The sequence below is a fragment of the Chionomys nivalis genome, chromosome Y, assembly GCF_950005125.1.
Source record: "Chionomys nivalis chromosome Y, mChiNiv1.1, whole genome shotgun sequence".
NCBI classification, from domain to species: Eukaryota; Metazoa; Chordata; class Mammalia; order Rodentia; family Cricetidae; genus Chionomys; species Chionomys nivalis.
In genome coordinates, this window is record NC_080113.1 from 5,611,586 (window position 1) to 5,637,162 (window position 25,577).

Genomic DNA, 25,577 nt, shown 5'->3' on the forward strand with positions numbered 1-25,577 from the left:
AATCATTATGTAATTTATTTCTGGGAATATTTTCTATCCCTTTCTGTTTAAAATATCCTTTACAATTTGATCTTTCTATAACTACCTGACCTGTAGGATTATGCAGTATATCTGTAATATACTTAATATTATAATCATAAAAACTGTTTCATTTTCTTAGAGACATATGCTGGACCGTTCTCTGTTTTTATTTGTACAGGTGTACCCCTGATGTGTGATTACTGAATCAGTCTTTTCTGAGCTGAAAGCAGTTGCCCATTGAAAACCTGAATACGTTTCAATGGTGTGGTGTACATGTTTAATTTTTCAAGTTCTTCAAAGTGGAACACATCAGTCTGCCAGATTTCATTCCTTTGAGTACCCTTTGTATTAGTCCCTGCAGGTAGCAGTGTTTGTCTATAGAAAGAGAAAGTAGTTCATCTCTTGATTATAAAATCTCCTTAGCTTGTTGCCATGTAATAGAAAACTATTTTTTTTTAAACCTTTACTATTGGCATGATGTTTCTTATGGAATTCTGAGGCCTTCAACACACTGCCGGTCAATAATTGATGAATTTCTGCATTACTTTGTGCTAGAGGACCTGGCCGACCCATGTGGGATCAGATGTGTGTTATGTATATGGGACAAAGTCTATTCCTGGTTATATTTTGAACATGTATGAATAATGAAGTCAATTCTGTGTCATCTGGTATAGATTCAGCAGTTTTAATATGTAAGACAACTCTTTCTTTATATTGTGAATCACTAACTATATTAAGAGGTTCTTTAAAATTCCTTAGCATCATGTGAATAGCATATAAGTCTGCTTTTTGGACAGAATTATAAGGGCTTCATTCCACATTACTTAAATCTTCTGATTTGTAGCCTGCCTTTCCTGATCAATTTGCTTCAGTATAAAATGTATGGGCTCCAGTTGTTGGTGTATCCCAAACAATAGGGGAAGGATCCAAGTAGTTGTCTAAGGTTAATTCTCTCACCTTTGGGATAATTTTTATTAATTTATCCTAAAAAATTAGCACAAGCTCTTTGCCAAGGTTCCTTGTCTTCCCATAACTTTTTAATTTCATCAGTAGTAAAAGGCACTATAATATCTGCTGGGTCTATACCTGCTAGTTGACAAAATCTCAATTTTCCTTGTATAATTAATTCCGATTTTTTCCACATAAGTTTTTAATTTTCTACTTGGTTTATATGGTATAATTATCTATTCTAAGATAATATCTTCCCTTAGCATTAAAATTCCTGTAGGGGAAATTCTGGAAGGCAATATGACTGAAGTGCAGTTAAGATTTGGATTCACCCTATCCACATGTGCCTCCTGTAATTTTTCTTCAGCAATGATCAATTCCTTTTTTCACTTCAGCTGTTAATTCTCTCAGACTTTTTAAGTCTTTGTTACCATCTAAGGTTTTGTTTAAATGAACTGTGAGATCAGGTGTTATCCCAACAGTTAATCATAGACGGAAATGTCTACTAAAATTCTTTGAAAGTCATTCAGAGTCTGCAGTTGGTTTTTCCAAATTTGTACCTTTTGTGTCTAATTTTCTATAAACCTATTTTGTTTCAGTAAGATCACAAAATGTCATTCATGTAATGGTAAATTATAGATTTAGGAAATTTTTTATGTGTTATTTCCAGTGGCTGACTTACAAAGTATTGGCAGAAAGTGGGGCTAATGAACACTCCCTGTGGGAGGACGGTCCATTGTTACCTCCTACTTGACTGAGAATTTTTATAAGTAGTCACTGTGAAGGCAAATTTTTCTCCATCCTTTTTCTGTAAAGGTATGGTGAAGAAATAATCTTTCAAATCAATAACTATAAGAGTCTGTCCTTTGGGTAATAGAAAAGGCAGAGGAATTCCAGATTGTTGAGGGATCATATGTTGAATTACCTTATTGATAGCTCTTAGAATTGTCACCATTTTCCACTTACAAGATTTCTTTTTTTACAACAAATACTGGAGAGTTCCAAGGGCTGGTTGATTCTTCAATATGGTGAGCATTTCTTTTACCAGCTCTTCTAAAGCATGCAGATCTTCTTCAGCTAGAATCCATTGCTTAACCATTATTGGTTTCTCACTTAGCCATTTTAAAGGTAGGGCTGTTGGTACCTCTAAAAGTTTGCTAGTTGTTTTGTGTTCTTGTACAGCCAGAATGGCTGGTGACCTTTGTGCATAGTACGTTATAATATCCTTCACAGACATGAGTTCCTGGGACTGCGGGACTGTTAATCTTGGTACTCCATTGTTTCATCAGGTCATGACCCATAAATTAACTGCAATATTAGGCACATAAGGCTTCAGCTTCCATCGCTGACCTTCTGGCCCTATGCAGTCAACCCATCTTGTGTTTTGTTTAACTTGAGGTATTGTTCCAATTCCTAGTATTTGAATATTTGCCTCTTGAGGCGGCCAATTTGGATGCCAAGATTCTGGAATATTAATACTCACATACAAACCCGTGTCTATCAAACCCACAGTTACAATACCATTTATACACATCTTTGATCATTTGATGATTCTGCCAGAATATACGTTCCCTATTTCCTGTTGGAATTTTTGATTTATACTCCATGATTACTCCATCATCCAGAACAGTATGGTCTTTTACAGAAGGCTCTGGAATTTTATTTTTTTAATTTTCCTGGTGAGACATGTCCTGTACAGTGACTGGATTGACTGTACCACATTTGGCTTGGGGTCTGGGAGATGCCGCCCAAGGAGTTTCCTGATAGTGTCAGGTTGCCTTGTCTGTCTTTTGTTGATCTGCATTCTTTGTCCCAATGCCGGCCTTTCCCACACCTTCTACATATACCTGAAGGCTGAGTCCTGATATTCCCAGAAGAGACATTATTCCTAGGAATTCCTTGTTTATAATTCCTTCTCAGATGTCATACTCCATCACAATTAAAGCATTTGACATTTTGATGTCTCCTCATTCCTTTGGAAATTGCTTCTTCTACCCAAGCCTGAGTATTATAGTCAAATGTCTCAATGTTCATTGTATGCAGGATCCATTCATCCATAGGTGCTGATCTAACCTTTAAAGTTTGAAGTATCTTTTTGCATTCTAAGTTGTATTTTCAAAAACCAGAGATTCAATAAGTACTCATCTAGCATCTGGGTCTGTTACTCCTATATGTACAACCTTAGTTAATTTTTGTAAAATATCACTAAAGGGTTCTCTCTGGCCCTGTTTAACCCTGGTATATGATTCAACCATTTTTCCTAGTTCTTGAATCCTGTCCCAAGCATTTAAGGCTGCTTCGTGGCATAGGGACAAGATTTGTTCATCATAAAGAGCTTGAGCCTGTGGTCAGCATAAGTGCCCCTCACCAAGAATTTGATCTTGAGAAGTCTCAAGTCTTTTTTGCTTTCTCCTTTTCCCTCTTCCCTAAAATAACATTTAAACATCAGTTGAGGCCCACCAGGACTGAAGAAAATAACTGAAGCCAGTTGTGTGGCATCACTTTAATGCTAGAAGCCCATAACTTTACCAGCTCTCTAACAAATGCAGAATGCAAGCCGTAAGTTACTATGGCTTGCTTAATTTCTTTTAGCTCCTTCATTCCTATCAGTATCCATCTACCTTCTTTGGATCCTTTAGGGCCTTTAGAACTTGATGCTTTGTCAGAGTAGATTACAGCGGAGGAAGCTAAAAACCCTGGGTAAGTCATCTCTGACAGCTACTGGCAATGTTAAATCCTGTCCTTGTGCCTTTCCTCTCATCAGCTCCAATAATTTCCTCAATCATTTCAAATCGTTTTACTATTCTCTTTTTTAAATGTCTAAATCGCTTGTCCTGCACGTATTTCTAGTGATTTCATTTGAAGCACTTAACTCCTGGTCCTCGTTCTTCACATGTGATTCTAAGGTCTGAAGTTTTGGGGTTTTTTGTTTGTTTGTTTGTTTTAAAAAGGAACATTTCATCCTTGGACATTATTTGAATAGCGTGCATATTGCCTTCCTGGAGAGATACTCTATCTGCTAACCTATCATAACTTGTTAACAAATTTTGATTGTCAAACTCAACAATATGAATTCTTTCAGATAATTTCTTAGTACCCTATGACATGGATTCAATTTTGTCTGTCAAATTAATGTTACCCTTCTCAATGGTATTATTGTTTTCAGGTAACTTGATTTTTTGATGGTATTAATCCTGTCAGCTAGCTGTTAATTATTAGTTTGTAAAGACTGTATCATTTCTCAAACTGTCTCATTCTTAGCTCTGTTATCAGATCATTTTCTTAGTGAAGAAAAACAACTGAGTCCCAATATTCAATAAATGGATGTATCACAGTAACCATATAAGCCTTGCAGAATACAATCCATAGTATTAGCAAAAAAAGTTACTAAAATTTTCCATGGTAATGTCTGCCATTATATATTTACTTATTAATTACCTGTTATGAGGTACAGTAAATTGTTTTAAGTGTAATAATCTTTTTTGTCCAGCAGGTGTCATGGTTGCAGAGTGGCTACTAGCAGCACAACCTGGTGCTGTGAACTGTCCTGAGCCGCTTTCGTTTTTTTCACTTTGGTGCTGTTGGAATACTGAGAAAAATGCTTTGCTTGACAAATTTAGTTATTTTATTGTGTCTTTAAATTCCTTGAATTCTTTGAGAAAGTTTAGAGTACTTTTAAATTCTGTGTTCTAGAATTCATCTAGGAAATTCTTGGTGACAAACATTTTGGTTTTGGAGAGAAGATACTGACTTTTTCATTCACATTGTTGTTATTTCTATGCTGAGATCTAGGCATGCTGATTTTCTTTGTCACTCTGCATTTGTTGTGGGGTAAACAGGCTGGGCAACAAGAGTTGTGGCCACCTTATGGGTCTGAACATTAAAGCTGTCTTGGATGTAATAAAGTCATGTAAACAGAAGACCACTGGACTGTTAAATACAGTGTATCGTAGGTCTGAGTGGAAATGTCGTTTATAATGTGGGAGAGTCATGTGACTGTGTAGATCTTTGGGGTGAATCTTGAGAGCTTTTTTACAATGAAGTACAAAGACTATTAGTACACCAATTCTGACACCCAGATTAGAATATTACATTGGTTTCATTGAAGGTACTCCTTAATACCATCCTTCCAAACTCACAATGGCAAGCACAGATTTTCCAGATTTTAGATAAAGGTACATTTAAAGATACATATCATGTATTTTACAATCAATACAAATATCCCCACCACACTTCTTAATGAAACAAAAACGATTCATAAATTTTATTTTTTGTGCCTCTCTTTAACATAATTCAGTTCCATCCTTGATTTGTAATATTTATATTTTAATAGATTGTAAGTTGTAAATTATCACAGTATTAATCTTTTATATAAATGTTAGGAGATTTAACTCTGAAAATGTCTTAAACTCATTATTTGCTACTAATGAAGGGTTAATGTATATTTGTTGCCTTATATTATTACAGACCTATACGGCAGTTGGCACAGGAGCAGTTCTTCTTAATGTGTACCAGATGTTGCATGGGACATAAACCTCTGCTGTTCTTCATTACTCTACTCTTTACCATTTTGGGGGTGAGACAATTTTAATGGAACTGTCAATATATTTATTCTTAAAAATGAGAGATATTCAAAGATAAACTACAACTTTTATTTCTTTTAGTTCATGTTCCATAGGAATAGATATGGTATTACAAACATTAAGACTTTTTTTCTTTTTTGACAATTAAGTCATTAATGATCACAGTTTTGGTTTGTATTTGTTAATATTTCAGAGTGTCACAACAGAGAGGGGGAAATATTCAGAAGAATACTTCACACTTTTGAGGCGTCTTCTCACTCATGCTTACAACTGCAGTATTCTTGTACCCGATGCTGATGTTCTTCTTAGTGATGAAATTGACTGGCTCAAAAGGTTTAGGGTAAGATGAATAATATTCAGATTATTTTATTATTAAATTAACTTTAAAGAAAGGATATGTTAGTTTTTTGTAATAAAAGCAGAATGTTTTTGCTATAAAAATTAGGGAGGAATCGTTGAGTTTTGGTCACTGTTTCAGAAATTTCAGTTGAAGTGTGCCAGAGTCATTCATTGTCTTGTGTCTGAGACAAGATGAACTACTGTGTTAGTATGAGTATGTTGCATAGCCCACACATCTACTGGTGGATTTCTTGTTTCTGCACTTACTTCATTCAATCTTCTACCCTATAGAATGTTAAGGTTGTTATTCAGGACATATTTTCTTCTATGCAAAACCTCACACTTTTGGACACTTCTGACTCCAAGAAAATTGATAACGAAGATTAACCATTTCAGAGGTTTTATAACTTTGAGGTTTTATTTTCTTTGAAGACAAAAGTAAACAATCTTCTCTTTAATTTCAAGTCTCAAAAGTAGGAAATAAGTATGAGCATTATGAAATACTATTTAAAATAGCCAGCAAAAATTTTACAAAGACAAACTGTTGTTTCTTGGAGTTGACTTACAGAAAACACATCTTATTTTGCTTAAATGAATTTGAAACTTGTTAGTTTGCTGTTTGATCATATCTATTTTGGTATTACAGTGCTACCATTTAGGGGATATGTTGGTTCTTAGGTTTGATAGGGGTGTTTTTCTTTTAAGGCAAGATCTCACAACAATTCCCAGGTGCTACTTAGACCTAATGCTTTACACTGATTACAAATTACACTGAATTTTTTTATGTTACTGGTATTATTCTTAGTTTATTTTTATTCATAATGTTAAATTTACCAAATTATATATTTTATAATATGTAGTTCAAAATTTTGTCATTAAAATAGGCATTATTCTATTAGTATGTAAAGCCTTAAGATGCTGAAAGATATCTGAACCAGCATTATTTTGTTTGGTACTAGATAACCCATTTTCTTTATCTAGCTGCCCTGTTTATATTATGTAATATTAAAGGACAGTTGTGACCTCAAATTCTAGTTGTTGCCATAGAAATTTCTCTTTCCCCAGGATTGTAAAGCTTCAAAATAACTGTACAGAGAAATTATACATGCATTCTTAGAGCTTTTTTTTATTGTGGCTTCCTGCCCATTAGTTTATCCTCATAAGTTAGACTGGTATTGCTTTTTTCTTTGTCAGGATTATGTTAAAGACTCAGGTGAAGCAGGTGTTGAAGATACAGTCTTGGAAGGCCATCTTGGAGTAACAAAAGAGTTACTAGCCTTTCAAACTCCAGAGAAAAAATACCATATTGGTTGTGAAAAAGGAGGTGCTAATCTTGTTAAAGTGAGTTCTAAATTCAAATGCTTTTGTGTATGCTTGCATGTATACTCATGGTATACTATGGTACATGTTTAGCCTTCCACCTTGTTTGAAATTGAGATTCCTTGTTATTCACCACCAAATACACCACATTAGATGACCTGCAAGCTTCCTGAAATTGTCCTTGTCTGTTCTTCGACCCTTTAGTAAAACTTGGATTGTAGATGCTTAATATTGTGCCCATTTCTACATGGGTTCTAGGGTTTTGAACTCAGATTCTTTTTACCTACTACTAAACCATGTTCTTCAGCCCCTTATTTTTAAATTTTAAATCTGAACTATACCCCAACATGGGGACACACACACACACATACACACACACACACACACACACACACACACACTTCTTTGTAGGATTCCAGAGGCTACGACAGGCAAATCTCTGTATCATCCAGAGGATACACAAGTGAGTTCTTTATCCAAAGGAAGAAAAAGCAAACTGTTGAAAAGTTTCATATGTTATCATGTTTTTGATAAAACTCATTAGTAGGCTATATCTTTGAAAATAATATTTTTGTTAAGCTGGTTTAAGCCAGCTTTTATTATTTTTCTGTTATTAAAATATTTTTGCATAAATTTTGATTATTTCCCTGCTCCCTGTCCACCCATTTTTATGTTATTTCTCTTTCCCTTCCACTCTCCTTCTCTTCTCCCCGTCTTCCTCTTTTCTTCTCTCCTTCTCTTTTTCTCTTTAAAAAATTCTTTTAAAAAGCCTATCTTTTTAAAAACTTTATCTTAATAAAATCCTTAATTTTTAAAGTTTTGAATTACTTTTCATTGTTTTTAATTATTTATTGTTTGATAATTTCATTCATGTATACAGTGTATTTACTCCAAACTCCCTCGTTCAACCCCCAAATGGACCATCATTATCATTTGGGTGCCTCTGTGTTCTCCTTTTCCAAAAATGTGCTGTGATTTTTTTTTCATTTAATGACTATCTTATGGGCACATATGGGAAAGAGGGTTAGTGATGTCATGGATTTTATCACACACAGTTTTCAGTGACTCTTGGTTTGTCCTTTCCCAAGACTTTTGCTGCAAGAGATGATAATAAGAAGGGGGCTCATAACTGTTAATAAACATAATTATACAAAAGAATACAGATAGAATATGGGATCAGTAAGCAGCTGTATATGATTTGCTGTTTGCTACATCTGAATTCTTCCCAGGATTGTGTTGACATTGAGAATTTCTTAAAATACTTGTTTTATTTTTTTGTTTTTTGTTTGTTTTTTGGTGCTCTTTTTTTGCTTTGTATAACTGGGATGTATTTTGTTGATATTTAAAATGATCTTAAAGTTAGTATATGATTTGTCACTTGTTTTGTCTAGAAAATTGGTATTCATTAATTACTTTGTTTTATTAACGTTTTGTTAGGATTTCTGAAACTGCTTTTTGAGTTAAGTAGTAAAATGTCAAATTATTACAAAAGTAATTTCTTACAAGAGATGTAATGGGCAATGTCTTTTTTTTTTTTTTAATTCCTTAGGAACTAATTGATGATTTCATCTTTCCTGCATCTAAAGCTTACCTCCAGTATGTGAGTAGTGGAGAACTGCCAGCCAAGCAAGCTGTTCCAGTCTGTGGTTCACCAACTACAGTTAACGCTGGGTTTGAACTACTCGTAGCCTTGGCTTTTGGCTGTGTAAGGAATCTTAATCAGATAGTAAATTGTTTGACTGAAATGTATTATTTAAGCACAACAACAACAAGTAAGTAAAATGTAAAGCCTTTTTATTGTTTCTTAGTATTCCAGTGTTTCTAATTGAAATTTCTGCAAACAGAAAAATTACATTATTGAAAGTATCACAAGTGTTGTACGTAATTTAATAATAAAGTTTAACAATAAATGCCACTAATATAAATATTTTTACACAAGATATGACCCCCTAATATGGAGGTCATTTAATGTTTTCTTGAGTTCTGAGAATAGGCTTATTTTTAAGGTTCAAAGAGAATATTTAGGTGACTTACTATGCTTTCCATGCCCTCAGAGTTCCATGAAGTGACTCTGCAGATTTTACAAGAGTTTTAAACTTAAAAGGAAAGTCAAGCTAAACTTGGAGCTGTATACCAATAATCCTAAGACTGGGAAGAGTGGAGTAAAAGGATGAATTTGAGGCCAGCCCCAGTGCTGTCCACAGAAAGTTAAAGAAGGCCACTCGGCAGTATAGCAAGTTCTCTGTTTTGAGTCATGTGGAATGGAGCATGGGGCTAGATAATTTTAATTATAATGAAAACATGAACTCATTTTAGTAGAAAAACATGATAGTTTATTAAATTTGTAACATTATTTAACAGAAATTTAAGCCTGAAATTCTGTTATAGTAGCTCATACTCTTTGTTCTTTTGTTTTGTTTTGTGTCTTTGTTTTTTTCGAGACAGGGTTTCTCTGTTGTTTTGGAGCCTGTCCTGGAACTAGCTCTTGTAGACCAGGCTGGTCTCGAACTCACAGAGATCCGCCTGCCTCTGCCTCCCGAGTGCTGGGATTAAAGGCATGCACCACCACCGCCTGGCTTTTTTTGTTCTTATATGAATGCTGAAATTCTTTGTTGTGGTGAAATTATAATGAACTTGTAATGCAAAACTTTTTTGTCAGAATTTGTTTTTTCCCCTAATACTTGTTGACAGAGGTTTCTGTCCTTCCTGGTCCCACAGCCGCTCAGTCCCAATAAAACACACAGAGGTCTACATTAATTATAAACTGATTGGCAAATTAGCCCAGGCTTTGTAATAACTAATTCTTACATTGTACAGTAACCCATAATTCTTTTCTGTGTTAGCCATACAACTTGGTACCTTTTTCAGTGAGGCATTCTCATTTACTTGCTCTGTGTCTGTTGGCAACTGCAGACTGACTTTTCATCTTCCCAGAATTCTCCTGTTCTCATTGTCCCACCTCTATTTTCAGCCTGATCACACCACCTATATTTCCTGCCTGGCTACTGGCCAAACAGCATTTTATTAAACAAGTACAAGAAACAAATCTTTACGGGTAAAACCATTGCTGCACAGAAAATGCTTTTGCATTGCTAGTTTTCAAAGATACCAAAATGCATACAAAAACTGCTAACTTCCCATGTATTCCATATTCCTGTTTTAGCAATGGGTATATGCAAGTTGTGCATATATTACATGCATACATACAGATAGTCACATATACACACACACACACGTATACATTATATCTGCTTAGGTTGATTTTTCCCACCCCATATAAGTAGAGATGTAGTAAATGCAATATTCTCAACTTTATTTTATACTTAATATATATTTATCAGCATTTGATGTCTGATTCTTGTTGGTTTGGTTTTGTTGGTGTTTTTCTTGAGACAGGGTCTAAGTAGGCCTGGTACTTACTAATAGGCCATGTTGACCTTGAACTCATAGAGCTCAATATGCCTCTGCCCAGGTATTGAAATTAAAGGTGTGCACAAGCTCAGCTAGAGGTCTGATTCTAATTATTAATGGTATGACTTTCAATTTAATATATTTTAATTTTTGTAATTTACAGGTTTTTGATGATTTTTAAATTGCTTTTGGATTTTTGCTAAGTATAGGACATATAAAATAATAGTTCTCACAGTAATTTCAGTTTTACTATCTACTTCTCTTGTTATAAAGCTAGATCTAAACCAGTGGTTCTCAACCTGTGGGGTAATGACCCCATTATGGATCAAATGCTCCTTTTCCAGAGGTTTCATAAAACTCCCAGAAAACACAGATACTTAAAATTCACAAGCATAGCAAAATCACACTATGACACAGCAATGAAAGAGTTGAGGCAGTTACCACTGAACTAAATAAAGGGTATCAGCATTAGGAATGTTGAGGGCCACTACTCCAGAGAGCAAAATAAATTTTTCACTTTATTATGAGGAACAGTAAATGTTTATGTGGAAGAATCTTTTTTTTTTTTATGAGTAGAACTGTGGCTTGAAGTTAAGTGATTTTGTATTTAAAACTAAAACGTTTGAACTGTTTCTGTATAGTTCTGTTCATACTAAATTGACCATACTAAGGTTGGTTTGGGGTGTGTTTTGTTTGGTTTTGGTTTGGTTTGTTTGGTCTGTTTTTGTTTGGTATTTTGAGACGGAGTTTCTTTGTAGCTTTTGAGGCTATTTTGGAACTAAATTTGTAGAGTAGGCTGGCCTCAAACTCACAAAGATCCACCTGCCTCTGCCTCCTGAGTGCTGGGATTAAAGGTGTGCACCAAAACCATTCTGTGAACATACTAATTTTTAAAAGTACAAACTATTTTTAATGTTTATTCTTTTAATTATTGTCTTACTAAATTACAGAAATTTAGTATATAGTCCTAATTAGTGTTATGCAGTATAAATTTATTATATAACACTAAGTTATTAAAATATTAAATAATATGCAATCCTATCTTATACTAATATTTCTAAGAAATATAGAAGTAATGTCAATAAAATTATGAAATCAGTTTGACTCATTGCTAAAGGAAAATTTTAGTATTCCAAATCTTGTGCTTTAAAATAAAAAGTTCCTAATAGTAATTTCTTAGCCTAAAGGAGCTGTAAATTAGAAGCATCACTTTCTTGCTGTAAACATTTTATTTTCTTCTCTCAGCTTGTGAAGCACTTACTGAGTGGGAATATCTACCACCTGTTGGACCGCGCCCACCAAGAGGATTTGTGGGACTCAAAAATGCTGGTGCTACTTGTTATATGAACTCCGTGATCCAGCAATTATACATGATTCCTCTTATCAGGAATAGTATTCTTTCAATTGAAAACATAGGGAGTACTATAGATGATGATACATTCAAGGATGAAGAGCAGGGCAGTAAGGTAAGTTTCAGTCAGTTTTTGTATTATTTTTCCAAATCCTAAAACCAGGTATTCCCAGTTCACTCTCAGGTTGTTATACTTGAATAGTATTCTCTACTGTCTTTGATGCTGGTGGTAGAATAATGTCTGACTTGGTATGTCTAGGGTATTATAGTACCCCATTATATACTACAGACTGGAAAGTACAATAGAAAATTTTACTTGTTTTATGTTCTTCCCTCAAACAAATACAGTTGATGTATTCCTGTTTTCTGTGATGTCTTAAATACAATTAGTTTTTAACTATTTTTGGCAATTATCCTTACTGTGTACCCAATCTATTGTAAAACTTTCCTGCTATTTTTTTTATGAACTATCTTTTTTCATAGCGTTCCCTTAGTATTTTAATCAAATCTTAGTTCCTTTTGATGGAACAGAGCTGTTTCTTCAGCAATACTGTATAATTTATTGATAACATTAACAAACATAAGCAGATAATCAGAGTACCTTGTTGCATGATTATTAAAAACCCAGAAACAGAAATTAGGGTTCAGGCTGAAGGTCAGAAAAGCAGAACAGCCAGCCAACTGTCTCTTACCTTTATCTCAGTCTGAAATGGCAATCCTGCCTCCAAGAATCCTCAGAATAGTGTTAGAGCTATCTCCTTTCATTTTGTATTTCTCTCTAGTGCTGGAATTAAAAGTGTTTACCACTACTACCCGGTTTCTATGGCAACTACTTTGACTACTGGAATAAAAGATGTATGTCACCACTGCCTGGTGTATAAGCATGATCAGTGCAGCTATTTTACTCTCTAAACTTTATTAAAATACAAATGAAATATTACTACAGTACCCACTGAATGTACTCAAATGAAGCAAAAGTAGACAAAAAGTTAAGTTATAATAAAAATATTTATAACTAGCATGATTCTGTTTATGCTTTTATTAAAATATAATTATCATTTCCTATTTTCTCCCACCACCACCTTTCTTTGATGAAAGTATAAGGAAAAATATTTAGAACCCAATTTTGAGATACACTGGCTTAGTAATGTGTCAGTAGTAAATTCTTTATTAAGATCCATGATCTAATAAAGATCCAAGATCTAATAAAGTTTAACCAAGTAGTTAAGCTGGGTTTCCAGTACCAGGCATGATTTCCCTCCTTTTTTTTTTTTTTTTTTTTTTTTTGAGACAGGGTTTCCCTGTAGCCTTTGGAGCCTGTCCTGGAACTCCATTTGTAGACCAGACTGGCCTCGAACTCACAGAGATCCGCCTGCCTCTGCCTCCGGAGTGCTGGGATTAAAGGCGTGCTCCACTAGATTTCCCTCCTGTTAATTGGTTAAGTCCAAGTGGAGAGCTATGGCTTACACCTGTTGTCACCTTTACGGGTGTCTAGTCACACTGGTTTTTGTTGTGGTTTATAGTCAAAACAGCTCGATTTGATTGCTTCCCTTTCTTTCTATGAAGGCTAGTGTACTTATCAATTAGGCTTTCAGGCCCAATCCAGTTTTGACTCTCCATATGTTTTCTTATGCAGTAAAGACATACTTTCAAACTCTGGGAAACAACCAAGGGAAACAGCAGTAGCCCAAATTGTTTTTGAGAGTCTCTTGAGCATCCTGGACAACTCAAAAGGGATTGTGTCATGACTCTTTCTGGGATTTTGCTAGTATATATAGCTCTTGTGAAGAGTATCATCAGGTCAAATAAAGCATAACAACATAAACTATACATATACTTATTAAAAGTAAAGATTCTTACAGCTTTTACTTTTTCTGGTTTCTGCATTACTCACAGTAACACTTACTCACATCTGACAGTTTGCAGCAAGGAACCCCAGTTGAGAGAATGTGTAGCCTTTGTCTTTTTGAGTCTAGGTTAAGTCAATCAATATGATGTCTATTTGCTGATTACATTTTAGGTTTTCATACAGCTGAATAGTATTTTATAGTATATGTGTCATATTTTAATTAGCTATTTGTTGGTTAAATGTTGTTTCCATTTTCTGGCTATCATCAGTAGAGTAGAAATTAATGGAGTAGGGTATTATTGTTTGGGCATTTGGCACAGAAAACTGGATTGTATGTTTATTTTTAACTTTTTGAGGTTTCTCCATACTGATTTCCAGAGTGGCTGGACCAGTTTGTAAGCCCACCAACAATAAAGGAAAATGCCCCCTCTTCTACATCTTGTTCATCTTTAATTTTTGATCATTTTGTTGATTTTTGCTATTGACTGATGTCAGATGAAGTTTCAATATTGTTAGGATTCCATATTTCTATAATTCCTAAGACAAGTGAATGGTTGTAATTTTTTTGTTTGTCAGTTGATTGGTTTGTCTGTTTTTAGATACTTCTTACCTATTTTTATGTCTTTTGGGATTCTAGTCATATGCATAGCCCATATCTGTATCATTTGTTTCCTTGACTTTTTTGAGGGATGTCTGTATATATTTGGATATTCTGTATCAGATGTACAGCTGGCAAAGTTTCTCTCCCATTCTGTGGGTTCCTTTTTACCATTTTTTTTGTTGTTGTCTTGGTTTTTTTTTTTAGCTGTGTAGGAGGTTTGTTTCATTTTATGAAGTCCCACTTGTCAATTATTGGCCTTACTTCTTGGAAAATCATAAGCAGAAAATCAAATCATTTCTTTATCTATATATGTAAGGTATTCCCAGTGTTTTTGTTCAGTGTTAACAGGTTTCAAGGTAATATTAGGTCCATGTGGAGTTACTTTTGTGCAGGATGATAGGTGTACAGGCCTGATTTTATGATTCTTCATGGGGACACCCAGGTTTTTAAGTACTTTTTTTCTTCACTGTGTGTTTTTACATCTTTGTCAGAGATTAAATTGCTGGAATTGTGTATACTCATTTGACGCTTACTTGCTTATAGGCCAGCATATCTGTTTTATGCCAGTACCATTTATTTTTATTTCTGTAGTTAAGTAATAAATTAAAATCTGGAATTGACAATCTCTAGCCTTGTTCTTTCTACTCAATTTTTTTTTTCTATCTGAGTCCATTTATGTTTCCAAATGGATGCTCTGTCACATGATTTTAGGATAGGTTTTTGTTTTGTGTTTTGGTTTTTGTTTTGATTTTTGCTCTATTAAACATTTTTATTTTGTGTATTTGAGTTTTTCCTGCATGTATGTGTGTATACATACCTATAGTCTCTCTCTCTCTCTCTCTCTCTCTCTCTGTCTCTCTCTCTCTGTCTCTGTCTCTCTCTGTGGGTGTGTGTGCAAGTGCCTGCAGAAACAAGAAGAGTGTATTAGATTCTCTGAACTAAAGTGATAGACTATTATTATCCACCCTTTGGGTGCTGAGAACCAAACCTATGTCTTCTGTAGAAGAAAGCATGGTTATTTTACCTAATATGTGAGATCTGTGTATGTTTTCTCTTTTGGATTTCGGTTATACATGGCCATTTGAATTTCGAGATTCTAGTAGATCATGCTACTTCTAGATTGTTGATTTCAGTGCTGATAAAGATGTCTGATTGTGCTAACTACAAGTAAATGATACAAACAATGTATAAAAATTGAAATTAAATGTTTCACTTTTGTGATTTATTATGTTTCATGTTGTCTGTACTACCATATATTGCCTGCTTGTATGCTTTCTTCTATACCAAGATTATGAGTACTCGTTTATATTATGAATTTAAGGTGTAGGATAAAGCATATAAAAAGATGCTTAGTTTTCTAATAAACAGCTAAGTTGTATAACCACTAAATTCTGCCTACATAACTACAAAGGGACTATATCATTTAGAACAATTGTGGTGGGTTCCTCTTAAATATTCTAATATTAGGTGTTAGTAGTTCTCATGTTATAGAAATATAAAGCACAGATAAAGTATTGCTCCCTCAAAATGATACTGAATACTAGAAATTTTATAATCTGCGCATGTTCATTTGTTTCCTTTCTAGTCTAATTGACTAAAATTTAGACCGTTAATCAATGTTATTATTTTTTATAGTAACTCTGTGTAGTGTCTGTGTGTTCTGGTGGGGTGGGTTGCTATGCATGCACATGCAGAAGCCAGACAATGAAAAGTTTCTTCCTCTAGCTCACTTTACGTTGCTCCCTTGAGTCAGGATTTTCCACTAAATAGAAATTTTATTAGTTCTGCTATTTAAAATAACAAGAGAGTTGTCATAGTCTGGTCTACCTTTCTCTGCCTCCTAGTGCTGGGATTACAAGGCATACCCAGCTATATTCACCTTGTACTGATAACATCAAGTTATCTTACCCACTATACCATTTCCCCAATTGTATTTTATTACATCTAAAATGGTTCGTAACAGCCCACCTGGAAATAAATAATCGTATAAATTGAAATGTGTTTTACAAACAGGAAATTCAATGTAATATTAAGACACTACTAATGTATTCCCTACGTAGATTCTATTTAAACGTATTTTGTTGTATTTGAAAATGTAGGTTAGCTCATTATTATTTTGTGTTATTGGTGATCTCTAGAGTCATGTTGATCCCAGAGATATATTTGGATATCTTCATCAGTTTGAAGACAAACCCACATTAAGGAAAGTAGAAGATAGAAAAGAGTACAACATTGGTGTTTTAAAACACCTTCAGATAATCTTTGGACATTTAGCTTCTTCTCAACTACAATACTATGTGCCCAGAGGATTTTGGCAACAATTCAGGTGAATTATGTGTGAATTTTATTTATGTTTTTATATAACTTAGTTATGCTTTTAAAGACAAAGATTGGGATATTTGTTGTAATGTTTAAATAATAGTAGTTTTTCAGATGTCCTTTTTACTCAGTTTTTTCTTATTCTATTGTCATGAATAGTAAGTATAAAAATTGAGATAACGTAATCCCTATTCTTCAAAATATAGAGCTCTTGTATTTTTTGTTTTATCTTGCTTTTATTTTCTAATTCATAAAGTGAAATACTAATTTATAGTTATTTGAAACCAATACTTCTCAACTAAAGCAAATATCAAGCTTATTTCATCATCAGTCTCTGTGTTTGTAAGATTATGGATGAGAATTTCCTTTTTGGTGTGTTTTCTTGTTTGGCTTTGGTTTGTTTACTTTTTAGACAAGAATTTGTCTGGCGCACACTAACATTCAATACTGTGTACCTGAAGCTGGCCCTGAACTATAAAGCCTCTGTCCTTTGCTTTCCAAATGATGGTATTACAAGAGTAAACAACCATGCCAAGTTTTCAAATTTTTCTTTTTGGTTTACTGAGACAGTTTCTCTATGTAGCTTTGGAGCCTGTCCTTGAACCAGCTCTGTAGAAAAGGCTGGCACTGAACTCAGAGAGATCTACCTATCACTGCTTTCTGCGTGCTGGAATTAAAGGTGTGCACCTCTGGTGTGGGAGAATTGTCTGTATTCTGTCAATCATGTTTTAAATAAATGCTGATTGGCCAAGCAGGAAGTATAGGCGTGAAAACCAGACAGGAAGTAGAAATGATATAATGAGAACAGGAGAATTCTGGGAAGGGGGAAGTTGATTCCTCCCACTCCTGCTCAGACCACCAAAGGAGCAGAATGTGATCTGCCTCACTGAAAATGGTACTAAGCCACATGGCTAACATAGATCAGAAAAATGGATTAATCAAGATTGAGAGTTAGCCAGTGAGAGGCTAGAGCTAATGGGCCAATCAGCTTATAATTTATGGAGACTCTTATGTGTGATTTTTTGGGGGGCTAAACAGTTGTGGAGTACCAGGCGAGACAAAAACCCCAACAACAAGCAGGCCCCCATTCGTGTTACACACCACCAACACCTTGTCAAAATTTTCTTTTTAAATAAGCATGATTATGATCCATCATTCTACATAAATAAAATGTTTTTACTATCATTAAACATTCCACTATCCATTATTTTATTTTTATTTTTTAAGTATGAATTTTAAGAAGCATATATTCGAGTTTATTTGCTATAATTAGTTACCATATCTTTGAGGCTTTTTATGTATAGGTGCTGCTGTTTTTCATTTTAAATATTTTTTGAGTTTAGGATTTGTTCTTTGCCTTTTATTTATATTTTTTCCTTTTTAGGAAAAGAGCTCTAATATTTAAGAAGTATCTTAGTTGGGGTTTCTATTGGTTTGGTAAAACACCATAAACAATTTGAAGAGAAAAACATTGCTTTGCTTCTTATAACACTCTATCATATTCCAATGCTAAGGAGTCAGTGCAGTAACAAGAATGCAAATGTAAATAAAATGTTTTTACTATCATTAAACATTTCACTACTCATTATTTTATTTATTTATTTTTTTTCAGTATGAGTTTAAGCATACTTTTGGGTTCATTCACTATAATTAGTTATCTTTGAGTCTTTTTACTTATAGGTGCTGTTTTTCATTTTTAATATTTTTTTGAGGTTAGGATTTGTTCTTTGCCCTTTTTTTTAAGTGTTTTTAATTTTGACATTAGTTCCCTCACTTTTTATGTGTAAGTTACATTACATTTTTTTTTCCTTTTTAGGAAAAGAGCTCTAATATTTAAGAAGTATCTTAATTAGGGTTTCTGTTGCTTTGATAAAACACCATAAACAATTTGAGGAGGAAAACTTTGCTTCTTATAACTCTCGATCATATTCCAGTGTTGAGGAGTCTGGGCAGTAACATGAATGCAAGAATCTGAAATATGTCTTGCTCTTCATGCGTTCCTCATATTCCGATGCCACCATCCCAGAGGTGGCACCAAATATATAGAGTCAGTCATCAATTAAGAAAATGCTCCATAGGCTAGTCTCATAGGATCTTTTTCTCAGTTGAAGTTCCTCTTCTAAGATAAGCCAGCTTGGGTCAAGTTGACCACAAAACTAGCCAGAACAACAAGAATTTAAAGTTCTTTTATCTGGGCACTACACTGTCCATTTAAGATTATTTAGAACAGGGCTCTTCTAACTTGTGACCACTTTATTTCTGTTCTACTTACTGCAATTTCTTTTAATGTGTCAGTTCATTTTTCCTTTGCAGTTGGATATTTATAGTACAATGACTCAATTTGTGTGTGTCAGTTTAAATTTAATTCTATTCAGATGAACTGCTACTGTAGTCAGTCATCGCTCATTTGTTCTCGGCTGCCCAGAACACAAAATAATCATTCAGAAACTATATTTTTTATAATAGTGTTTGGTCAATAGCTTAAGCATATTTCTGGGTGACTCTTACATCTTCAATTAACCCATTTTTATTACAACCCCTGTATCTGTCATGTGACTGTGGCTTACCTTCAGGGTTCCAGCGCATCTGTCCCTGGTGGCAGCTGCATGGCTTCTCTTCGACTCTCTTTCTTTATCCTGGCATTCAGTTTAGTTTTTCCGTATAGCTCTGTTCTGCCAAGCCACTGGCCAAACACCTTTGTTAACCAATAAAAGCAAGACTTCCCACCCACATCATGCAGCTGTAGATCATAATGATATTTATATGCAATACTACATTGTTAGATTCTGTAGTGTAAGCTATGCTTTGTTCTTACCTGTTTCTGCTATTTCTTTTTGCTATTTTATCCCCAGATGTGCCAAAAGGTTTACTTTTCTAGTCAATATTTCTAATTTTGTTCTTCCATATTACTCCAATTTTCAGGTTTCTCCAAAAGTACTCTACCCCTAAAGTTATGTATTATTTGCATGATAACAGTAGTATCCCACTGAATAATTGTACATATTACAATTGAGGAAGAAAACAAAACATATATATTTCTATAAAACTATGATTTGCCTTTTATAATAATATGTATTAAAATATAAGGTATTTTTAATTGAGTAAAATATATTTGTGGCCTCCCACATACCTTTTTATGATATTGATACTAGCAGTGCCATAACTATCCATTCATACTATTCATATTCTAGACATACAATACATTTTAGTGTGCTTTTGTATCACAAAATTCAAGTAATAATAAAATTCAAATGATAAAAGTATTAATAGTATTATTTTTAAAGATTTTATTTTGATTTTATGTATATTGGTGTTTTGCCTCCCATGTGTGCTGGTGCCCATGTAGGCCAGAAGATAGAATCAGTTCCTCAGAACCGGATGTTACAGGTGGTTATAAACCACCATGTTGTTGCTAGCATCCAAACCCAGATCTTCTGCAAAGGCATCAGGTTCCTCTTTTATTGTTTTGGATTTTAATATAAATTAAAGCATTTCCCCCTTTACTTTCCTTCCTTTCAACGCCCCTATACCTCTCCCACCTTTGAAATTCGTGACCACATTTTCTATGTTATTGCCTATGTTTGTTTTCAAAATTTGCCATTTGGTATTTAACAACAGATGTGTTCTTTGAGACTATTTCTCATACCTGAGAGTAATCCTTAGTTGCTTTTTGCTGCTTTGTGTAGACTTGAGACCTTATGGGCTGTCGAGTTTGACATGTTAATTGGTGTCTTTGTTCAGTTCATATTTAAAACATTCCCATTGATAAGACTTCATGGATGTGGTTTCTGATATTACTAGGAGGCAAATTTTCTTATCAAACTTTCTGGTCTTTTGGTTCTTGAAAATTCATTGCAAAAGGTAGTAACCTTTTCTGCAGCGCTCCCTGAACCATTTCTGCAACCGTTTTGTAGGTGTATCTGTAAATGGAGACTGCTTGTTGGTTTCCTGGCTGCCCAGACCCAAATAATCACACAGACACTATATTAATTAAATTAAAACACTGTTTGGCCAATACTTAGGCATATTTCTAGCAGGCTCATATATCATAAATTAACCCATTTCTATTAATCTGTGTATCACCACAAGACTTGTGATTTACCAGTACGGTTCTGGACTCTTTCTCCTTTGGCAATGACGGGGCATCTCTTTGACTCTGCCTATTCTCTTCTTTATATCTTTTCCAGCTTGGCTATATTCTGCCCTGCCATATGCCGAAGCAGCTTCTTTATTAGCCAATAGTAATAAAAGACATAATCACAGCATATAGAAGGGGAATCCCACATCGTGTATCCCATGGGACTGGACTTCACAATTCTATACTCTGAATGCTTTTGGTTTTCTTTTTTAACTAAAAACAAAAACAAAACTATCTTTTTTCATCTCACATACCAATCCCAGTTCTCTTTCCCTCTCCTCCTCCCATCCTTCCACCCTACCCCCATTCCACCCCCATCTGCTCCTCAAAGAGGGTTAGCACATTGTTCTGAGGAAGGAGCAAAGCCCTCCCTGTTATATCTAGGCTGAGCAAGGTATCCTAGTCAATACATAAAGTAGAGATAAATCGTAATGCCAGTAGCCTGGCAGTCTGTCTCAGTTATTCAACTATCACCCACATTCAGAGGGTCTAGTTTAGTCCTATGCTAGTTCCTTCCCCATCTGGCCAGAGTTGGTGAGCTCCCATTAACTCAGGTACACTGCTTCAGTGGGTATCCCCATCATGGTCTTGACCTCTTTGCTCATATTCTTACTCCTCCTACTACTCTTCAACTGGAATTTGGGAGCTCAGAGCAGTGCTGCACTGTGGTGCTCTGCCTATGCTTCCGTCAGTTGATGAATGAAGGTTCTATGGTGACATTTAAGATAGACATCAATTCGGCTACAGGGCAAAGCCAGTTCATTCACCTTTCCACCATTGCTTAGGGTCATCCTTGTGGATCCTAGGAATTTCTCTAGTGCCAGGTTTCTTGCTAGCCCCGTAGTGGCTCCCTCAATCAAGATATCTCCTTCCTTGCTCTCCTTCTCTGTCCTTCCCCCATCTTGATTATCCCATTTCCTTGAGTTCTCCCCTCCCCTTCTCCATTCCTCCTGTTTTGCCTTTCCTTCTCCTCCCACCCCTATCCTTCCAATTTTCTCAGGAGATTGTGTCTATTTCCCTTTTCCAAGGGGATCTATATATGTTTCTCTTCAGGTTCACCTTGTCTCTTAGCTTCTCTGGGGACGATATATAGGCTCATTATCCTTTGCTTTACAGTTAGTATCCCTTATGAGTGAGTACCACCATGATCATCTTTCTTGGTCTGGGTTAACTCACTCAGGATGGGTTTTTGCTTCTATCATTACGTAGGGATCTCTGTTGTAAAGACAGATTTTCTTGATGAGGGGTCAAGACTACATTTTTTGTGAGTATAAACACAAATGATTATAGATTGTTGCTAAGTATTATGTGCTAAACTAGAGATTTTAGATTCTCTTATAACCGTGATTTGATTAGCACTGAATAAGCTATTATTTCCAACACTGGACATGGTTTCTCTCTTCTGGTCTTAAGTACAATTAGAGAGCTTTTTATTACCACCAAGTTGTGTAACACTACTGCACAATAGGGTTACCATGTCATATTTCTCCTTAATGTTGTTCATAGCCATCATCATCTTTGTGTAGGATTTTGTAAGCTTTGTGGGCTTTTTGGCTCATAAAAGCTAGTCCTCAAAGAGAGATCATTCAGGTCAGTTACAGCACTGGGTCCTGTTTTTGAGGTGCATGGAGTCTGCAGCAGTAGGGACTTAGTTACTACTTATGGAAGTAACCAAAGGCAGTAGCAATACGTTGTATGCTTGGGAGAGTCTTTTGGGCAGCTCTAGCCGATAACTCAAAAGAGGGCTTCTTGTGTCGGGTATTGTGGTTTTGTCTTTTGATATAGGGTTATGTTATCCTAGAACTCAAGAATGATCTTCCTTTCCATGATTTCCAAGTGCTGGGGTTAAAAGTATATTTCACCATAACCCACTGAAGGTGTAGTACTTACTATAAGCAATCTTAGAAGTGTACAGAATTTGTTCATAAGCTGGATTAGTGACTTTTAAAGTCACATAAGCATTATATTAAATCAAATGTATTCTTTAAATAATCTACTTAACTCTGTTTACATATTTCTTAAAGCATTTGATTCCTGGTCACTTTAAAAGACTGATAACAGACTTCCACAAGGTTTTTTTTTATAAGTATATGAAAAGGTAGATATGCCCTTCTCTCCCTCCCCTTTATTTTTATTATGTAAATGAGTGGTTTGCCTTAAAATATGTTTATGAACTACATGCCTGCATTGCCAACAGAAGCCTAAAAAGGGTTGATTCCCTGGGATCGGAGTTAAAGATTTTTGTTGAGATATCCTCAACAATGTGAGTAATCCCTCACATTGAACCTCTGCCAAAGCAGCCAGTACTTTTGTTTGTCTATCTATATATTGGCATACTTCCATTTAATTTGAGGGGGAAAAGAAAAAGGAGATTTCAGGAAAAGCTTTTTTAAAAGCTTAAATACTCGTGTTACCCATTTTTCAGACTTCTTTCATAGTTAGTAAGACATTCCAACAGTGAAAATTTGGAAAGGACCAATAATAAATACAATGGGAGACTCAGAAATTAATGTGTGCTATTAAGCTTGTTGGATTTTGACCAAAAAAAAAAAAAACAATGAAACTTAAAATTTTAAAAAGCTCACACCATTCCCGGTTAGCTTTCTCTATCTCATGGTTGTTCAGTCAAGATACAAACTCTGGGGTTTCAAAACCAAGCCTGTTTTCCATTGCAATTCTTCCTCCATGGTAGTCATGGATTCTAACCTCTGGATCTACCCCCTTTCTGTCTCTTATTAGAAAAGAATAGACTTTTAAGATAAAATAACCCCACCTTGCAAAAATAAAACATAAGATGAAGTAAATACTATTGTATCAAAGTTTGACATAACTCAACAAAAGAAAAACGGCTCCAAGAGTGGGCAAAATAGTCAGATACCCACTCATTCTCATAGTCAGGAGTCTCATGAAAATATTAAGCTAAAAGATGGCCATGGGGGCACACACCTGTAGTTCCAGCCCTCAGGACACAGTGGCAGTCAGATCTCTGCAAGATTGAGGCCAACCTGGTCTACAAAGCAAGTTCCAGAACAGCCAGAACTATTATACAGAGAAACCCTGTCTCAAAAAAAAAAAAGCTGTATAATGTACACACATAAGATGTTGTGCAGACCCATGTAGTCTGTTGAAATTCTACACTAAAACATTTGGTCCTGGGGCTCCAGGGGGAGGGTGACTTTTCATGATGGCTCTATTTCCTTAGAGGTTTTAGGTCTCTTTACATTGTTCATCTGATCTTGATTTAAATTGAGTAAGTAGTGACTATCTAGAAAATTAATGTTTCTTTTAAAATTTTCAGTTTGGTGGAGTACATGATTTTAAATGTATGTCCTTAACATTTTCTGGATTTCTTCAGTATCTGTTGTTATGTCTCCCTTTCCATCTCTAATTTTATAAATTTGGATATTTTTCTGTCTTAGTTGGTGTAAGCGTTTATATATTTTCCTGATTTTTCTCAAAGAACCAGTTCTTTATTCAGTTGATTCTTTGTATTTTCTGTTTAAATTTTACTGTTTTCAGCCCTCAGATTACTTATTTTTTTGCTGTCTAGTCTTTGGTATGATTGGTTATTTTTGTTCTAGCAGTTGCAGGTGTGTTTCTAAGTTTCTAGTATGAGATCTCTCGATTTTTTATTTTGAATGTTGGCCCTTAATGCTTTGAATTTTCTTAGAACCAGTTTCATATATCCCGTAAGTTTAGGTATGCTGTATATTCATTTTAATTCTATTCTAGTAATTGAATTTTTTATTGATATTTATTGAGCTCTACATTTTTCTCTGCTCCTCTCCGTCTTCAACCCTCCCCCAAGATCCCCGTGCTCCCAATTTACTCAGGAGATCTTGTGTTTTTTACTTTCTACTTCCCATGTAGATTAGATACATGTAAGTCTCTCTTAGTGTCCGCATTGTTGTCGAAATTCTCTGGGTTGTAGTTTGTAGGATGGCTTTCTCTGTTTTCTGTTTAAAAACAACCTATGAGTGAGTACATGTAATAATTGTCTTTCTGTGTCTGGATTACCTCACTCAAAATAATGCTTTCTATCTCCATCCATTTTCCTGCAGAATTCAAGATGTTGGTATTTTTTTCTACTATGTAGTACCCCATTGTGTAACTGTGCCACATTTTCCCTATCCATTCTTCAGTCGAGTGGCATTCCGGTTGTTTCCAGGTTCTGGCTGTGACAAACAAAGCTGCTATGAACATAGTTAGGCACATGTTATTGTGGCACGATTGAGCATCTTTTGGATATATACCCAAAAGTGGTATTACTGGGTCTTGAGGAAGATCGTTTCCTAATTTTCTGAGAAATCGCCACACTGACATCCAAAGGGGTTGTACCAGCTTGCATTCCTCCCAGCAATGAGTATGTGGGTGGTGGGGGGACAGTCTGTAGTTGGTGTTTTGTTGAAGGTCCAGGGATGAGTCTCAGGGATTGAGTCTTGGAGAACAGACAGGAAAAATATATGTGGACATAGTTTTTCATACATATTCTGATCATGGTTTCCCTTCTTCCAGATATTACCTATCCATCCAAGTCCATGCCTCCTCCTCCTCTTTAAAAATCAAATAGACAAATTAAAAGGGGGAAAAGTTATTTTTTTAAATTCTATTGAATTTGTTTTCTCTTGGCTGTCTGCTGCTGGGCATGGAGTCTCCCTTAAGTGTGGTTTGTATACTCCACATAGGGGATATTTTTT

The 25,577-nt window shown here is 35.0% G+C and overlaps 1 protein-coding gene and 1 pseudogene across 1 annotated transcript in view; both read left to right on the plus strand.

The window, feature by feature from the left end:
• Positions 1-25,577, plus strand: part of LOC130868812 (ubiquitin-like modifier-activating enzyme 1 Y) — a 964,755-nt pseudogene that overhangs the window by 502,236 nt on the left and 436,942 nt on the right.
• LOC130868797 (probable ubiquitin carboxyl-terminal hydrolase FAF-X) overlaps positions 1-25,577 on the plus strand; it is a 176,331-nt gene that overhangs the window by 118,112 nt on the left and 32,642 nt on the right. Inside the window, exons 27-32 of the mRNA XM_057760827.1 lie at positions 5,437-5,545; positions 5,746-5,892; positions 7,086-7,232; positions 8,761-8,983; positions 11,868-12,088; positions 16,562-16,749. Of these exons, the coding sequence (XP_057616810.1) occupies positions 5,437-5,545; positions 5,746-5,892; positions 7,086-7,232; positions 8,761-8,983; positions 11,868-12,088; positions 16,562-16,749 (1,035 nt within the window). The remainder of the gene's footprint in view (positions 1-5,436; positions 5,546-5,745; positions 5,893-7,085; positions 7,233-8,760; positions 8,984-11,867; positions 12,089-16,561; positions 16,750-25,577) is intronic.